Here is a 19,472-nt window from a genome sequence, read left to right as displayed (position 1 = left end):
TCTTGTCTATTTCAATGCAAAATAGCCTCCCTTTTAATGACTCATGATATCTTAGCCAAGCCAAATGACTTTACTCTGGCCCTGACCCAACTTTGGGTCTGAAATCTCTGTGTATTACTGTAGGAGAACCATGGTGAAGGATCAGACTAAGAACAATGTGTATCAGCTGCTCCTTCTAGTTAAGTGCTAGGAGCAGGAACGCCAAAGAAGTAAGTTCTTACAACATGACTAGTAAATTAAGAATAGTGAATATAGGAAGCACTTGTCAGAGTGAATAACTTAAAAGCCAGAACATATTTTCATGTTGTAATCATTGAGTCATTTTTATTAGAAGTCAAAAGTAAATTCCCATGTAATCTGTAATGTCGAGTTTAATTCATGCAGTAAATCATACATTGGGACTACTTTACCCAGCTCCAGATCAGATATACTTCAGAGAAGCTTTCAAGTTTTAAAACTCTTCCACAAGCTAAACCGATGTCCAGAACCTTTGGGGGTTCACCCTTCTCTGGAGCTTGTGCTCCATACAAGTGAATGTCATGCCAATATGTTTCCCATTTCCTGGGAATTCAACTGCTGTGTTTGATGACTCAGGACTTCCCAAGAAAGCAATTCAATCACTTTGTCTGAAGCAGCCTCCAGTGTCTCAGAGGACATGTCTTCTCATGTGCATGACAGTGATTCATGATTGCAGAGTAGAGGATCAGCTCTCTTATTTTTTTTTCTTCCCACAAACTTAATTAATAAAACAAATTTGTATTAATGGGTGTTGAAAGACTTTGGCTTTCCACCTACACTCCCAAATGCTCTACATTCCAGGAAGAATGAAAAATGGACCTGTGAAAAGAAACAGGAGGGAAGAAAAACAGGTCAGATGCAGTATATGCATATAGAGGTAATGGGAGTCAGCTGATACAATGGAAGAACATCCTGGATGAAGACAATTTCCTACAATCATGATTGCTAAAAATACACTGATACAATATTCCAATTTTAGAATTAATACATGCAAAGACTGGAGTGTCTGACAGGAAATGGATGTTTGGGTCTCAGCCTTGATTTCTTGTTCAGGCTGGTGTTGTGTGGACTGCAGTTGTTGTGCTTGTGTAAAACGGATCCATTGCCACTGCGACAGACCTCTGAGCCTCCAGTCTGTCAGCAGAAGCAACTGGAGGATTTACACCGTTGTGACCACTGTGGACCTGGCAGAGCCCATCTGTCTGCCTCAGCTGTTTTCATCAGGACCAGCAATTAGCCTAAATTTACACCTAGTGCAGCTGTAGCTTCTATTGACCTCAGTGAGACAACAGTTGCTCCAAGCAGGCACCAGTGTTGATGTAAGGAGTAGCACTGGGATATTTCCCCTTTCTTTGCGGTATGGGAAGTCACACCAGTTCACATCTTTGTGAGTGCCACTCTGCAGGTCACAGTTTGCAGAGCAAATAAGACCTAATTTGGTGCTCTCATTTGTGGATAGTAGTACAATAAATCCTATCCGCTGACTCCCATGAAACACATCAACTCAAGGCAAGATTTTCCAACTAACTTGCAGCAACTCAGCGGCAAAGTCATAGAGTCCAAGTGCTTTTGTATCCAGTGCCCCATCTGGCCACTAGATTTGAATCTCCCACCATCTAATCCCAGCTTCGCATTTCCAAATTGCTCTTGCAGAAGTAAAGGCAGTCACAGAAATACCTCTGATGAGACACCACATCTCTGTTTATGTTTGAAGGGACGATACAAATCTGGAGTCCCCAGTGATCAAAGTGTGCATTCACAGAGATGAGCCCCATGTTGTGTTTGAAGTGAGCGCAGCACTTTGAAACAAGGATGAAGCAGGAATAAATCAGGATGAAGGATGTGGGGCATTAACTACTTTACATGAAATCCCTGCTGGAAAGACATGGCCAGTGTTCCAACGTTTTCCTTGGAGAGTGCTCAGAAGTTGCATACCAGCTTATTTGTGGAAAGCCAAACAGTTCCCCTATTGTCCTTGATATGAAACACTTCCCAGATAAACACATCCCCCTTCCATTGAGGAAAAACGATACAGCCTGTCCAGAGCTCTAACACAAGGGACTATGCTGGGCTGCTGTTCAGCCTCTGTGATGTTGCTGGTTTCTGTTGGCATTGAGCTTTGCTAAAGGCTACAGTTTATATAAATGCCAGTATCATTAAGAAAAGGCTAAGTTATTGAGTGAGACTGGGATAATCTTCAAGAGCTTAATAACGTTGTGTGCCTGCATCCTTGCGTCTCTGTGTTCATTATACCCCTGGAATGTAAATCCCAATCCGCACTGGCTAAGCGAGGTTCACATGGATCTCAAATGCTTTTGTGGTATTGTCTCCTCCTGATTTCTGAAGGGGAAAGAAAACATTGCTAGCTGACATAAACTCACGTGGTTCTCTACAAGGAGAGCAGTAAACCTCTGGTGTTGTAGTGGGTTTAGATTGTAACATTGCCTGCATTTGTGGCATTTTAAATCATTGCACAAGGAATTACTCCCAACATCCATGGAGTCTATACATCAAATTCTAGCACTGGGAAGATCCAGAAATCCCCATGTGAATTTAGGAGAGAAAAAGATTTCTGAAATCAGCAGTTCTAAGAATCAAGGCTGTCTAATGCCAGGGTAGTACTGGTGGTGGTACAGTCCAGGTCTGTAGGTGGCTCTTCCTCTGCCTCTCTGCATCTCGCAGATGCAGATTTGAAGGACCGAGTTGTGCCCTAACCTCTGACCCAGCTTTGGGCACACACAGAGTTTTGCTGTGCACCCCTTTTCTTCCTCTGCAGTACCACTCCATTGCTCCAGGAGCAGCGGTCATTCTGCTCATTGACTGACAGTCAGTGGGTGCAATAGAGCCACAGGATGGTTTTTTACAACCACTTTGCCAATGCAAACCTTGCTTTGCATTTGTGGCAAAGCAATCATCTTTCTTCTCTCAGAGGCATGTGATTTCTTGCTAATGTTAAATTAATATTTTGCATGTGTATCAACTGTACGTGTAGATCATGGTTTTTGGTCACATATGAAATGGGAAGTGTAACTTCTATTAACATTTACCAGGCACAGAGGTTTTAAATCCCTGAGGCAATTTTTGAAACATCCCCCTCAAGCAGAAGGGGGATATAGACTTGAAGCAAAGCAGAGTTAACAGAGTTTTTTATAGTTTGTTTGTTTGTTTTACAAATACAGCCATGAATTTAAGTCAGTTTTTATGTATTCAAGCATTTATGCTGATAGCAATCATTGCTGAATGGTTAACAATTCCCACTCAAATCAGTGAAAGAAAACAAATGACATGCGTAGGCATGTTTTAAATGAAGTCATGGAGCAGGACACGTTTTATGTTTTAGCATGGCTGGAAGGCATGTCCTGTGAGGAGAGACTGAGGATGCTTTGTTTGTCTGGTCTGGAGAAAAGAAGGCTGGAAATGACAGACCTGATGAAGTCTAGGTGTCGTATGGGTTTTCTCGTCATTGGACTGGTATCTAGGAAAGGGCTGAGCTCACACCTGAGCCTTTTCTCAGAAGGTCTTTCTCCTTGCTGCATATTTTCATACAAATAAGGACATTTAATCTTTTCTGATATCTGTGCTACTTGGGATAATTCTGTTACAACGGGTTGTCAGATAGTTACTGGAGAAGGGAATAGACAGAGGGACAGACAGGCTTACGTGCAGGGTGTCATCATTTGGTTAGGAAACTGAGCTAAAGAGAGCACTGCTTGAGTAGCCTGTGCTTCAGTTCAGAATAAACTTCTCTGTCTCAGAGGGCCCGCTGGGGCAGCCCCAAGTGCTTATTCTCGTTGCAGAGAGATGAGTCAGATGAATCGTTCATTCTGTGGTCGTAATTAAAACATCTTGTGTGGGTAACCTCTCAACAACACGAGGGGACAGTTCTGCAGTCTGGCCCACGCTTATCTGTCCGTAATGCTCACAAGGCCCCCAGCAGCTCAGCGTCCCTTAACCTCTGCTGTATTTCTTCTCACTGTCTTCGTGTGGGGCGGGGACTTATTCCCATGGGTGGATGGAAAGCTGGGGCATGACGGGATTTTTCACTCCCTGAGGAAAACTGTGACAGCATGGCTAGTTTAGCATTAGTTAAGCTACTAACCGCTAAACCACTGGGCAATCCCTGCCCTGTTGGGATGTGATGGGCCATGCTCAGGCCTGTCGGGAGAGCTGTAAAACCACTGGCAGCCGTGTGCTGCTCTGAGTAAATACAAGATGTATCTTGGCTACTGCAGAATATGACAGAGGGGTCATTTGAGTCTCCTTTTCAGTGCCTGAGACTTATCAACCCATTCTTGTACAGATGTTTCCTTTGTAGAGCTGCTTCTAGTGAAAGTAGAAGATTTATATGGGGCTTTCCTGTTTCTGGTCTTGGTGTTGGCTGGTGCTTGCCTATCAATCTCACACCTGGGGTATGGAGATACCGCCTATCCAGGACTGATCTTAGCTGCCAGGGCAGACAGCCACAGGAAAAAAAAAAAAAAAAAAAAAATTCAAGGGCTTTCTGTGTCTGATAGCAACATAAATTCAACCCTACTGTGGATAACAGAAACTGGAGTTCCTCTGGGGCCCTTTTAGTGAAGGCAACATCCCCAACCTGTGCTGCAAATTCAACACCTAGAGGGGAAGTTAGTCTGAGGCAGGAGGAGTCCTCGCTTATTAAATGGTGAGAGAAAAAATGAAGCCCCTTACAGGTAGAAGTAGCAAACAATGACACTCAGTGTGAATAAGGAAGACAGAGGCAGAAGCTGAAGGCAGGTTGCAAGCACAGAAGTGGAACCCTTGTTCCTCCAGACCCTTTGAAAATAAAGTGTATGTCCAGTGTAGGGCCGTGTGGCACAGATGGCCTGATCCCATAAGGCTGGAAGGAGGGGACAGTCTCTGAGAACAGATAAGATGGTTCACTTTAATAATATATTAAAAAAAAAAAAAAAAGGCAATCTTAAATTACAAGATTTATTCTTAGAATAAAGAGTGATTTTGAGGTAAAAAGTCCCCTGTTAGCAAAGGAATATTGGCTTTCCTGTAATGTGAGCTGGGTTGCAGCACCTCCTCAAACCAAACCAGGTTTGATTGTTCTGAAAATGTTCCAGCTTTCCACAGTGATAAGAGGCTAACATGACTGCTAGAACTGAAGCCAAATGCCAGGCATAGTTTTGATGAGTCTCTGACGTCCGTTAGACTTGTTAGAAGTGATATTACATGCTTTTTGTAGCTAGGCAGTGCAACAAATGCTGGTCTGCGATACCCTCTCAGAGAACTGGCACATAGATAAAACATTTCCAGGCAAACAAACAAATACACACAGACTAAGCAAACACACACGCACATACAATGGTGGGAGGAGGATTCCTAAGTGACATACTGTGCTCTGGGGACAATAAAACAAGTGGTTCTCATTTTCCTGGTGTTTCATTTACTGCCACGTGGGGTTCTCTTCATGGGAGGAGAGCTGGGCTTGATTGCTGGTATTGTGTACGCTCGTGTGTGTGCGTGCGTGAAGTTTGTGTAGAAGTTGGGTTTGCTCAAGCTTGTGGCAAGGGCCGTTTGTCACATTCACAAAGTGCCCCCAGTGAAGGGGGCCAATCCTCAGCCTAATTATGAGGCCTAATGAGGCCTCAGCCCTGCCAATCCTCAGCCTAATTTATTGCTTTTCACTGACAAATGAAATCTGTAGACTACATGAAGAGCACCTGAGGGTGTTGATAACTCCCTGTCCAAGGAAGACAGCTGGCTGAATTCCTCTGCTGGGGCAGCAGAAAGCCCCTGGTAGCCATGCATGGATGTTCCTTCCCTTTCCTCCGTGGGAAGATGAAGGGCACCAGAACACCCATCACTCTCCTTCCCTCCCTTCCCCCTTTTCAGAAGCTCTGTAGAAGACCTAGGAAGGCTGATGCGACTTTCTGTTTTTATTCCTCATCCCGTATGAATTGTGCTGAGCTGTGAATACCTTTTCCAAATACATCTCACAGATGTCAGAAAAAAATTTCCCCTTTTTGGCTTTCATTTCACGATGAAAGCATTCAGCAATGCCTCTCAGGGTCCTCTCCAAGGATGCAAGCGGCATCCTCTCAACATCAGAACTGGTGTTGGAGAGAAATGATGGAGCTCAGGAAAGCCCCTGCCTTGTAATGCTGCTGCAAGGCACCAGCTCGGGTCACGGAGAGTTTTCCTCTTCTAAGTAGAGCAAGACCTTGGCCCTCATGTTAGTAACTAGCTGGTGAGATTTGCCTGAATTCATTAAAAATCAATTTTTCTTGTGGCCTCAGATATTTCTAGATATTCGAACTGTATTTTAAGATCTAGTCTCATAGGTTTCAATTAACAACCAAAAACAAATAGAATAAAGAAGCTACTTTTCTTCCCCAAGGCTTCAGCAGCAATATGCATGCTTCATTAACAAAGAATTATAATGAAGAATGGATTTGTCAGGCAGAAATGAGTATTTGATACAAGCAGTTTTATCAGCATGAGTTAATATAGAGTGGGAATTCAAGTGAAACCAGGCTAATATATAGAGACCTTTTGTGAAATCTGTTAACGTTAGATTTGATAAAACAGCGTTAGACGTTAAAGCAAGTGGAGTTTGAAGGAAGAACTCTTCTGTCTTCATTATATTTCAAGGGCTCTGTCCATTACCGTGCAGTAAAAATGCCCACAGACAGGCTGAAATGTTGTCTGAATAGGATTTCTGACAACTGTTTAGTTCTTTTCTTGGAAACACTCAGGCTTTGTGATGAAAATGATGCAGATGGGCTATAGCAATATTTTGGAGAAAGGCAGCCTGGCTCCGTGTTCCTTTTTTTAGCTCAGCAGCCATTAATGGCTAAGTAGATCAGATGTTTTAGCACGTCAGCTACAGAGAGGAAAAGTGGATTCAGTGTAACAGAGATGTCAGGTCTCTTACAGGCATGATCTTCTTAGGGCTGTTCGGTTCCACACTTCTGCCTGCTGCTCAGTTTAAGTGGTCCATGTCTCTCCTCTTGTAGAGATAGCAGCTGCTTATGTGCCTACGTTATCTGTTGTCTTGTAATCTAAGAGTCTGTATTGAACAAGGTACTTAAGGAAGACAATTGCCATGCTTGTACAGATCTGTGATCCACCCAGTATCTCATCCCTGCCAGAGCCCAGCTTCAAAAACATCAGGAGAAAATGCGGAAAACAACACCAGGCTACACTGACTAGCCTGTCCCTAACATAAGTCTAAAGTCAGCAAAAATGTACTGAGTTAGGCATTTAGTACTGTGCTTGGTTGATGTCTCTGTAGAGAGTTTATTTTTAAGATGTGATGAGAAATATGTATTCCTGCAGATGTTTCCCTCTCCAGGGGATCCAGCAGAGAAGGGAAATCAGTTTCTGAAGGACAAAATCTGGGAGCAGAATTCAATTTGGATAGCAAGCAAGAAGGGTACACAGAATGGTTATGTTTTAACAGTAATTCTATCGAGGAGTCAAAAGTTTAGTAGCAAGTTGGGTTTGTTTGTTTGTTTGTTTGTTGTCAATCTTTTGCTTAATATTGACACCTTGGATGACACATACTGGGATGGAGCAAATTCATCCTTAATTTTTTTATGCTTAAACAGAAGGTCAGGAATGGTTTGGGAATAACAACACACGAGACAAGAGAGTAGTTTTTGTGACTGAGTCAGCAGACCTGCCTTTATGCTTGTCCATACAGCTCAGTGTCCCAAAAGTTGACCTCGACTGGAGAGGAGCAGACAGCCACAGACATCACGAGTGCGACTGACTTAAAATGAAATTAGGAGAGAGGTGAATTTTGGTGACTATTTCTAGTTTGGTTATGGCAGGTGGGGGAGAAAGAAGGATTTTTTCTAGACCTTTTCTTGTTTTCTTGTCTCTGGGGTCTGAGTTCATAACTGTTGAGATAAGTCATTGGTATTTGGTCATCACTGTCTAGTTTCTAAGACTCTGCCCAAACCGTAAATAAACCATAGAACCAGAACTAGCCCCAAACCTAAGCCTGAACCAAAACTATGGAAACATCGGAATTAGACCTGAAGAAACTTAATGTTGCAGATTGGGCTGAACTGGATAAAAATGTTATGCTTTGCAAGACTTATTGAATGATGGAATTTAATTTCCAGCACCTGAAAAATCTGCTGTGTATAATTAATATGACATCACCTCAAACTAACATAGAAAGCTCTGAGATTTTATAAAGAGAAAACAGAGATTACATTGCCCAGTAATAAGTCCACCATTCTTCTTTATTAAAGTAATACACATGTGCTTATTAAAAAGTTAGGTTAAAAAAGAAAGAGTAATATGTTTGCTCTCATTACTAATGGTTTTCAGGAAAAAAAAAAAAGTGTGGAATAAAGCTTGAAAATACTCCAGTTTAATAAAAATGCAAGCCTAAAATGTTGTCTTGTGGGGTAATCACATCACTTTAGATTCATCAGAAAAACTGTGTGTTATTGGAAAAATTGGCCAGAAGTTAGGATTTCTACTCCAGAGACAGTGCTGACACTCCAGCATTTGTTTCTGTCCAAAATCGGGGAGGAAAAGCAGAAATATTGCAAAGTCAGCATGCAAAAATTCATTAGAAGAAGATTAAACATTGAGGTTAACGTTATGTGACAGGTCTTCCAGTGGTACATGGGCATAAAGGAATTGTAATTTGAATGCCAGGCGCTTTCTGTCGTCTGTGAAGTGGACTTCCAGAACAAACCAGATTTCCCAGGGCAGCCACGTAGCTACATGATCCCACATTGAACCAGGATGCTGGAGCAGAAAATAGACTGTCTTGAGCTGTGGGACAGGTATTCTGTCCAAGGAGCTTTGAGTACAACTTTCATGAGGCAGTGAGGCTCCAAAGGCAGCAATGTTATGAGTGTTCTGCATAAACCACACTACCTAGGTATAAATAGCTTAACAATTAGCTGGCATGGTGATAATAAGAGTGTGAAGATTTAGGGAATAGGGTCTGAAGTGAGGCTATGAGCCCTTCTGTGTGCCATAAGGGCAGAGAAGAATCTTGTTTACTTATTAACGTGGGAGATGGAAGCAAGACTGGAGAGTCAGCCCATCCTTCCTCTATGGGCACAGCCCATCTTCTGAGGCTGGAGCGCACTGCTCATACATCTTACGCTAAAGAAGCATGAACAAAGGATGGTTTAGTTCAGGAACTGAACTAAAAAAAAGTTGAGAAGGGGGAAATGAGTTCACAGCAAAATGAAAAGGAATATTCTGAGGACGTCTTTGAAGGCAGGGGTTGGGTTTTGTCATTTGTATTTATTAGTTGGGTTTTTCTTTTTAATCGAGATCAATTTTTAAACAAAAAAGGACACTTTGTAGCGTTTAAGTCTTTGAAAACAGAGGACTCAAAAAAAAATCAAAAGCTTTGTTCAGAAAGTGCTGAAATGAAACATTTTGACTTTTCTGAAATAAAAGGCCATTTGAAAATGTGGAAATGGCACATTACAAATGTTTTAGCGCTCTCATTTTTTCAGTAAATTCAACCACTCAAATTGAAAAAAAGTTTACATTTCTTCTGTGCCGCAGATCAGCTCCACTTTTAATGAAATGGAATAGGCAAGAAAACTTCTACACACTTCTTTCATTTTATAGTTTCTCAAACTAGGAAGGAAAACATTAAAATCCATGGGAATAGCTTGACCTCACAAGCTTTTCACTTTGTTTATGCACAGAGTTGAGTATTTGCATTTATATGTTTATACGGAGGACCAAATTCCCTCTCAGACTAAGGTCACAGTTCTTGAAAAGCAGTGGTTCTTCCCAGACAAATACTGTGATGTGGATTTTAAGTCCAGAGATACCATCCAAGCTTTGGGTGGACTGTAATCTAATTTAATTACTTAACCTAATTTAACTGATCGTGAGTTGTAGTAGACTGGTGCAAAAATGAAAACAACTTTGTTTCCAAATTCTGTTAAGAAATGGCAATGCTTTAACTGTAGCATACAGGCCTAAGGCAACGGCATACTAAATAAAATAACCTCGTTATAATTAAGCCAACCAGAGATTTCTTTCAGGTGATTGAATAGCCAGGGATTTCACAGGTATTCTGTTTTGCTGTCTCTTGAGCCCAAATTCATCCTCAGCAATTTATGGCACTTGTCTGAATCAGCTCAGGTAGGTTAGGACTGCATGGTCACTAAAGGAGAGGGGTGGGCGTCTCCAGAGAATCCAGATGCAAATACATAGGATAAATAAGCAGCCTGGGTTTTCATCTTTTTTCCTTTGACTGTTGGGGAAGCATATGGTGATTGATTAAACAATTTGGCTGAACACCTGAAGCAGTATGGGACAAATCTAGTCCTCAGATCTCTTCTTTGGAGTGACTCTCTTTTGCAGTAAGGAATAAATAAATTCACACTTTCGACTTGAAGGAGGTGAACTCCGTGCTGGTATGTACTGGTGTCACCTGGTAACGTGAGAGACCATGGCCTAGATCTGTACTGTACATCAACAGTGGGAGGCCATATAAGCTGTGCTGGGGTGGGTTAGGATTTCTGCCTGGTTTTCTGTTCTCCTTTTGTTTGCTGCACTCCCAAGAGCTATGGAAATCCGAGTTTCATCCTAGCATGGAAAAGAAAGAAATGTCAAGCTTCTTGTGGGACAGGACATTCTGGTGCCCATCTTGTGGCGGGGATGACTGTTCTCTCTGAGAGATGCGTAAGGAAAAAAAAAAAAAAGCAAGAAGCAGATGTCTCTGTGGCCTGTGGCAAGGGGAGGCAAGATGCTTGTGAAGGACTGATGAATTCTTGCTTTGACAAAGACTCCCAAATTGAAATTTATGGGAATCCGTCTATAATAAAATGTTCTTAACTTAGTGCCTGGCTACAGTCCTGGTGCATCCCAAGAACGGTGGCATAAGGATAAAGCTGCCACATCACACATTCCTTGCTATCACCACAGCTTGTCTCTCGAAACAAATTCTTTCCTTGTCTGACAGTCTTGAAAATTGAAGCAAGGAGCAAAGGAAAAAGCTCGGCACCGGCGCCTTACTTTGAAAGTGGATGCAAACCATGGCAGTGTGCTGAACGACGCTTTTCCATTTCTCACACCACAAAGACAAGATGCAAATAACAAATTGGCAAACTTGGGTTTTAAGAGATTCTGCACGTATCCAAGTGAACAAAGATGTTACCGCAAAATCACTGAAAAATAGATGAAGGATTTAGTTGTATGGAAGGTAGCAAAGTGCTTAAAAGCATTGTCTTGGGGAGTAGGTTTCTTGTTGTTACTGACGAGTGGTTGAAGTGAGTTGGCTGTAAGAGGAGGTGCTTCTGTGGGGGTCTCCGAATGGTATCTCCTATCTCATGAGCTAAAGCAAGGGCAAATCTGTGGCCCTGTGGAGGAGGTGTTCCACTTGGGAGATGGACAAAGCCCTCTGAGCGGATGATGTGAGGGCAGGAGGGGTGCTTGCCTGGCAGGCAGGAAGGCACGTCTGCACTCCCAGGTGGCTTGGGGTTGAGGGAAAGTAGGGCCGGAGCAATTATGAGCATGGGAATTATGAAAAGAAGCTATTACAGGCCTTCACGATGCTCATTTTGTTTTTCCGACCAGATCCCCTCTGTAAGCCTGGCAAATCCTGATGATGAGTCAAATTTCTATAATCAGTGCCAACATAGAGACACACTGGAGACCACAAGGCAGAAAGAGAAATGCTGAGACAGTCTAATGGAGTGTACAACTGCCTAATCTACTTGAATGTTTTGTTTTGTTCTTTTAATTCTTGAAAAGAATTAGAAAAGGATGGCAAATCCACCAGAAGTGAAACAAAACCACAGGGGTCTTTGTCTGTTGGATTAAGCATTTTCAAGAATGAATAAGAACAAATGTTTTCCTGTTTTCACTATTTTCTGTTCCATAGGATAAAGCAACTTAGGTTGTTTGCTGAGACTCCCTGGTTTTCTTATTTGGACTTCATGATTTCAGGGAGGTTGTTTTGCAGAACTGTGCTTCCCAGGGAAGGAAATTAAGGTCAGAGATGAGAGAAACCCACCTAAGGGCCTGAAATATTTTTAGTTTCTCAAACACCATCCCATGTGGGAATGATACATTTAAAAATGGGTGGAACCTCTGAGCCTGGAGTTGTATCAAGTTATTCATGAAAAATCTCCGAGATCTTTGTATGGACCAAGATATTTGGGTGGTTTCTCACTCCTTGAGAAAAGGCACTGTGGCCTCACAAAGTGAAAACTAGCTCTGCTTTTCTGTGGCTTTAAAAATAGCTATGTATCTTGAAAAGCTGTCTCAGCAGCAGTGAAGGAGTGAAAAAAAAGTATATTATATCCCCATGGTTTCATCCAGTGCAGCTGTGCTAACAGAGTGCAATGAGACTGAGACCAAAGGAAAGGCATGAAATAGTCCATGAAATCATCAGTGAATCTAATGGTAAAGCTTCATGCAGTGAAGAGATCTATTGCCCAGGTATCCTATTGCAAATATTGGGGGGGTGAGAGGGGATGTCTTTTTTCAGGGGGGAAAAAATCCAGAATAGGAATAAATTCAGGCCCATTGTAAATGTGTTAATAAAAATTTTAATTAAATCAGTGGGAAGGTTATCATCTGATAGGAAGTCTACCTTGCTTTGAATTAAAATATCTTATTCTTACAATGTATTCGGATTAAATCCGCATATTCTGCTGGTTTAAAAGTTTTATTTTTACTTTTGGTTAAACGTCTGTAGGATGATGATCAGATTTGGAAACAACTAGCTCTCTAGGTTTTATTAAGTCAATTTCAAAAAACAAATCATTTTTACATGTCTAAAACTTGACAACTGGCTTTTTGTTATTGTCACTGTATCTGTTTTTTTAGACCATTTTATTTTTCACATGCTGTGTGTGATTTTGTTTTCATTTATTAGGAAGAGTTGTTGAGTCTGCAGATGTTTTTACCAAGGATATTTCACCCCTCTGATTCCCAATATTCTCAGGCTTCAGTGCTTCAACATAGCTTAAAACATATAGATGCAAGCACGCATCAACATATAATCTTCAACAGTCTTTCTTAGGTCTTGGGATAATTATTAGTAGTGCAGGAATAGTGGAACAAATATTGACCAAATGTAATATGCAATTGCCACAATGGATATATTCCCTATGCATCGACTCTAAAGAACAAGTGGTTAGTTTATAACCCTCTTTGGGTTACAACATTTTAACATTTCTTCAATGTTTATTTATTCTCTTCCCAAAGAATGTTCTGAAATATCGAGTTTACAACCTGTGGCTCATGTGATGGCAGTGGAAACAATTAAGCCAGAAGCTTTCGAAGCCACCATTGGGATTTTGATGCCCAAACTCATTAATTTTAATAAGAAGTGAGCTGCCAGTCCTATTAAGTGGTTTCTAAAATCTCAATCCATTAAAAACACCTCTCCACTGATTCCAGTTTACTAGGAGTTCAGAGCAAGATAAACATGTGTAACAAAATAGTAGGTGTTAAAAGGCGGAAAGTATGTGTTCAGATGTCTCTGAAAGCATTCAGGGAACCAAGTGGTGGCCCCAGGCTTTTACTGGCAGATGTGGTCTGATGTGGGGGCTGCTCCTGCCTTGAGCATCTCGAGGAATTACTGATGCGATCTTGCTGCCAACTGATCAGAGCGTGAGACATGGTTTTGGTTCCACAAAGCCAGTGGAAACAGAAATTTGGCAGCAGCTCAATTTCAGCTTCAGGTTCTTGCATCTGCTTCAGTCTCCTGCCTTCTTACCATGTTTCTGCCCACTGCAGCCTGGTAGCCAGGGTCAGGGCTCTTCACCTTGATGTGCATGTGAGTGGATGGCTTGTAGGAAGATCTGAGTGTGTTAACACAACACCAAAGAACAGAGGTATCCAGGGTAGTACCAGCACGATCTATCTTTGGGCAGTAGCAATCAACCTGTATTCCCATTGCTTTGGCATAAGCGCAGGAGGCGATGAGGCCAGGGATTTCTGCTGCCCGCTGCCATTGCAGTTGTCCACATGCTGCTTGTGTACGGTTGTTGGTCCAGGCCCTTCCCAGCTGCCCAAACCATCCGGCCAAGTTTGCACCGTGTTGTCTTCCAAGCCACTAAGTGGCTGTATTCGCATGTTGATACTATACTTCACTGATCCACCATTATGGTTGGATAAAAATTAAGAGTGTGTCTGCTGTGACCTGAATGACCCATCCGTTGCAAATCTATGAGAGCCTTTCCTTTTACTTGACTCTGGAGATGGTATTGCTACACAGTCATAAGCACAGTGAAGAAGACGTGAAAACTTTGGAGAGCTCCAAGATCTTTCACAGAAAGTTACTGCACTGATGAAAACTCATCCTCAACATGAATCATGGAAGAAAGTCTTACTCGGAAAAAACATCTAGAACCAGTAGATCTCTCTGTTAAATAAAAATAGAGTGTGGAACGAGTGTGAATGAGTTCAAAACGGACTCGCTGAAAGTCTGAATGCTTGGAAAAACAGGAAAATATGGGAAATCTTGGTGTCTGTTATTAATGAAAGCAACACTGGAGAATTTTAGAATTAATTTAAGCAAGTATCTTTCTTTTCTGTATCTGTCATATGATCTCTGAAAAAATTCATTAATGTTGGCTACGAGTGACAAAGTTGCTGTAGTTGCCAGTGAGTCTTATAGCAGTGATAATTAATACTCAGTAGCTAGTAAAGATGGAAGGACCTTTAGGTGAAACATGATGCGGTGGAAATAGATATGACCATCCTGAGTGCTATTGTAATGGACATCAAAAATATCAAAAAGAAAAAAGCTGCCATTATTAGTAGTAGATGTGACTTTTTTGGAAGAGAACAAAATGTTCCGTAAATGAAACATGTGGTTTCACTTGCAGCACATTTTGTACATTGTCACCAATGAAGTTTAGGATTTCTTATTACTTTTTCATTAAAATGTCTTACTGGTTTCACTCAGGAGGCAAAGCTTTTCACGTGGCTTTAATTGTTTCTGTCATAAAAGTCATAGCATCCATGTAATAGAAATAGTTTCACAGACCACAGCTTCATATTGCCCATTATTTTTCTTCCATTTTCTCTACCTGCAACTCGTTGGACCATCCTCTCTTGCAATTAAGACCAAATAGGAACTTCTACTGAAGTTAGAAAAAAAATCCATGTGTCAGTAGTGCTTTATTAGATTTTTGTTTCAGATATCATAGCTCAAAAATGTAAATTGATGTGGCCACGTATCAAAGAAGAGAGTTTATATTGACTTTTTTCTAAAATCAGTGAAACTCTAGAAGATGAAATCAATAGAAGGCCTTTTGCTGCAGATTTATGGTCAGATGCAAGAGGTGGTAGTATTTCAAACAGGAGAAGTGAAGAGCTCTGGCAGTATTGTTTCATGACCCAGGAGAGGTCATTTATCCCCCTTCTTTTTTGCCTCACTTCTTGATTATACAAAAACTGCTATAGTATGGATCTCACAAATCCCATCCCAGCAGGCCAGCCATTAGACTGTGCTTCCGTCAGCAGTTTGGGCATTCCCATCACTAGTCCTAACTCAGATGAACAAATATAATTACTGTTGCAGTCAAAACAATTATTTGTTTCCCACAGATGATATCCAAAGTTGAAAAAAAGAAGGGATCTAGTGTTATCTCATTCATTTAAGTTTTTCTTCTGTTAGGGTATTCATTAGTTGACAATTTGTTTTCCTTAGTGAGTGTCCCAGTTTTGCCATTTAGCCTTCAGACCACTGCGGGAGGTGATGGTAACCCATACAGGAGGCTCCAAAGCCTGTAAGAAGTAGTTAAAATTCAAGAGATCAACAATAGCTTATCATCTGTTTCTTCACCATTTTTCAGATTGGTACTTACTTGGTAGTTTTCTAGGAAATACGCTGCTATGTTTAGCCACGGCTCCAGAGCTAAGCCTCTCTCCTTGTACACCTCCTTAGCAGCTAGCAGCACCCACCGAGTGGTGTAGTCCTCTGTCTTCACCTTTTCTTAGCACTGTCCCTCATGTGTTCACCAAATGTTTAAATGTGTTTTGCAGTTCAAGGACGACAAAGACAAGTCCGGCCTTGGAAGGGTCCTCAGCAACAGCCCTGCCTGCCCTCCAGCTTTCTGAGCAGGTCCCACTGACATCTCCTTCCCTGAAGCCCCTGCAGATGGACGAAGAAGACAGCCTGTCTCCTCACCTCCTGTTGCCGGACAGTATCAGCCAACTGGAAGAGTTTGGCAGGCAGAAGAAATGGCACAAGAAGCAGCACAAACATCATCGCCAGAGGCAATTCAATGACCTCTGGGTTCGGATAGAAGACAGGTGAGTGATAACTTTTATGGCTCTTGTCCTCATCCTGCTGTCTCCTAAATAGTTGCCCTTTACTGATCACAGCCTTTGTTGATAGGCCATAAGAAGGGTTGGAGAAAGGCTAAATGGGAGAGATGGAGAGTGAGGTGTTGTTTTTGGAGCATAATGAAAAACTTGGAGGAAGGCTCATAGGAACATTTAATCTAAAGTAGAAAGAAAGCTGTTACTCAGAATATTTAAAATATACAGAAATAAACAGTTACCAGAGTAAAAACAGGAAAAAATGACAAGGGAAAATATTCTTTTTCCCTACTTCCAGTAATTATTTTCCAATATTTACTGTCAGTTTTCAGCCCAAAGACTGAGCCATTTTCCAACCATTTAGACTCCTCCTGGGAGTTTTCAAGATTCTGAGATATCTGACAGTCTTCTGTGTTCTGGGGCTGAAATGTTTTAACACCTCAGATTGCTTGAAAACAACAAACTGGGAACTGGCTGCTCACCTGTACATATCATTATTGTCTCTCTGTTGGCATTAATCTTATTCCCATTTTCATAGCACCTAAAGTGCTTTTCCATAGCAATCCAAGTAAGTCAGAGTCTCTCGGAGGCTTCTGCCTTTACTAAGGAAAAACCTCTACATATTTGCATTCTTTTGTTATTATTATTACTATTCATTCTTTTTAAGGAGCAGTTGCCCCATTTTTGTTGTGGTTTGTTGTTTTCTTTTCTTGGGATAAGTGATATAAGGGTTGTTATTTCAGTGCTGTATAAAAATCTTACTGTAATAAGGGTATATCTGATGTTAATGCCAGCTTTGTTAAGAAGAATCAGATCTGTTTTGTTCTCAAAGAGTGTTCAGTGTTGGATCCTCTCTATGGAGGTTGTTTAAGCATGAACTAAAAAGTATTTGGTCCTACATAGTTCATTACCTCAAAAACGAGAGAATTCTGTATATGTCTTCTACCTAGAACATGCCAAATCATGGTGTCCCACGATGGCCCAGCGTTCCACATGGATGTCTGGGTCAGCTCACCTTACCAGTAATGTAAGTGGGGTGCTTAAACAGTCAGATCTTGCAGGAGCCTGGCAGTTAGCCACATTCCTCCTGCCCCCTTCTCATCTATCCGGAAAGGATATTGGATATTGGGCCTGATAGGGCTATGGAAATGTGCAGCTGGGAGCTTAAAGCAGTGGTGCTTGCATAGCTTTGGCAGACTTTTGTGCCTTTTGTTGTTTTTATTTCAATAAGAAATATTCCTAGGAAAAGTCTTTAAAAGGGTAGCTCTCCAGGTTAGAGTTAAATTACTCACTCTGTGCTCGTGAGAGATTTCATCTGAATCAAAACCTTTTATCCCTTTACTTCCATTTCATTAGGATGCAGATTGGGATGCGGAAACATAAGTTTCCGCTCCCACCACGCTGGTGCTGAACCAGACTCTGTGTGTAGCCTGCTTGCTGAAAGATCCCAGGGAGGTATTAGTGGGAGATCACAGCCCTAGAAATGTGAAAAGGCTGGAATAAGGGAAGTTTGCCTTGGTGCTTTCAGATGGATTTAGTGCTTCTGTAGTTCTGGAGCAACTTCTGGTGTTTTCCTGGAAACAAAACAAAACAAAAACTACAAACTGTTCAGCTAAATCACAGACTCACTACCAGCTCTGGTTTCCCCATAAATTGGATGGGGTCTCAACTGTCATAAACCAGCTGCTGCGTATTGTGCTTTTGGCAGTTGTGTTTCATCAGTATTAATTGCAAGCTGGACCTTGCACAAGGCAATAAACAGTGTGTTCTTTCTAACTGGTTCCCTCCTGATTGGCGAGAAAAGAGCAGAAATTTGTGCCTGTCACCAGACTTTGTAGCACGATCGTTCCTGGGAGGAAACAGGTAGGAAGACTAATAATATGGGCAAAGCACGTGAACTTACATTGTGTTGCCCCAATAAAGTTCACCAGCGCTCAACAGTGAGACTGTTAGCACTCATTTTTGGAGAATAACTGATAGACTGGAAGCTCATACTCTGGCCTGTCCACATATCCATTACACAATTGCATATACTTAAATTGGAGCCCCCCCTCCTGTTTCTATATGGAACGTCTCTGTGTGGACTGAGCTCCGTGCATCTAGTGTTATCCTTAGCTGTGGCTCAGTCTCTCCTAATGGTTCTTCTTCCACTTTGAGTTTCCTAACTTACCTGTTGTCACCTGAAACTTGACTTTGAGACAAAGTAGAGGGATTTAGGTCATTGTTATGTTTTTGGGGGAGGTAAAAGCTGTATAAAATTCATTGTTTCCATGCAAGGTCTTCAGAATTCAGCTGTTTGAGCCACCTTTCAACCTGAGAAGTCAAAGGGAAATATACAGGTGGAGGACAAATCCAGGCGAATTTAAACCAGATTATTGATTCTTGTATGAACCTCATTGAACTGTGAAATGACCGTGGTTCATACAGCTCTTTTCCAGTGCTTTATTGACCGTGGATTACAGGACTTTATGAGCCATGAATTGCAGGGCTTTTATGGACTATGGATCTCTAGGCTATCTCATACACTCCTATGGAAATCTTAAGGTGTTTTTTTAAGCTACCAGCACAGAAACAAAGGAAATGAACACAGGAGAACAATCTTAAAGGAACATCAAAGGTCTGACTCCAGCCTATAAAAGCCAGGAAATCCATAATTAATGGTTCCACTAAGACTTCAGCTCACACAGTCTTTCTGGTCTGATCAGAGGTTACAGCTACAATCTGAAATGGCCTCATGAAAAATGAGTCATCATTTAATATCACACATCATTATTAGTATTTACTTTCAGCTATACCTTGGAGATTGTCCTTTCCTTTTCGTTCTGTCCTAACAGCTGAGGCATTTGAGTTGGCACCCCTCAGTGGACGGTGTTTAGATTTGTGTGTTTGAAGGTTAGTACTGCTGTGGAGGATGAGAAAGCTCCTGCTCTGTCTTCTCCCTGTCTCTGACAGATCTGAGATTTGCTGATCTCCTGGGTAATAGTCTTCACTGAACAATTCAGTGAAGGCTATTAAAAAAGTAAAAAACACTGATGAAATGTGTGGTTTCCTCTCCCATCTGCCTCCTTCCCTCCAAATCTAAACAAGATGAAAAAGCCCTGCCTGGCTACAATTTGTGTTTGAAATTGTCAAGAACCGAAATGAAATGGAGATTTCAAGTAGCAGGATATTTTTTCTAACTACTTGATTTTGCAGAA

The 19,472-nt window shown here is 41.5% G+C and overlaps 1 protein-coding gene across 2 annotated transcripts in view; it reads left to right on the top strand.

Moving 5' to 3' along the window:
* TRABD2B (TraB domain containing 2B) overlaps positions 1 to 19,472 on the top strand; it is a 284,436-nt gene that overhangs the window by 244,701 nt on the left and 20,263 nt on the right. For both annotated transcript variants that reach the window (XM_040565346.1, XM_040565345.1), the window contains exon 6: positions 15,997 to 16,266. In XM_040565346.1, coding sequence (XP_040421280.1) covers positions 15,997 to 16,266 — 270 coding nt within the window. The remainder of the gene's footprint in view (positions 1 to 15,996; positions 16,267 to 19,472) is intronic.

This window comes from Cygnus olor, chromosome 8 (assembly GCF_009769625.2).
Source record: "Cygnus olor isolate bCygOlo1 chromosome 8, bCygOlo1.pri.v2, whole genome shotgun sequence".
Lineage (NCBI taxonomy): Eukaryota > Metazoa > Chordata > Aves > Anseriformes > Anatidae > Cygnus > Cygnus olor.
Note: the sequence above shows the minus strand (reverse complement) of the source record. Positions and strands in the feature narration are given on the sequence as shown.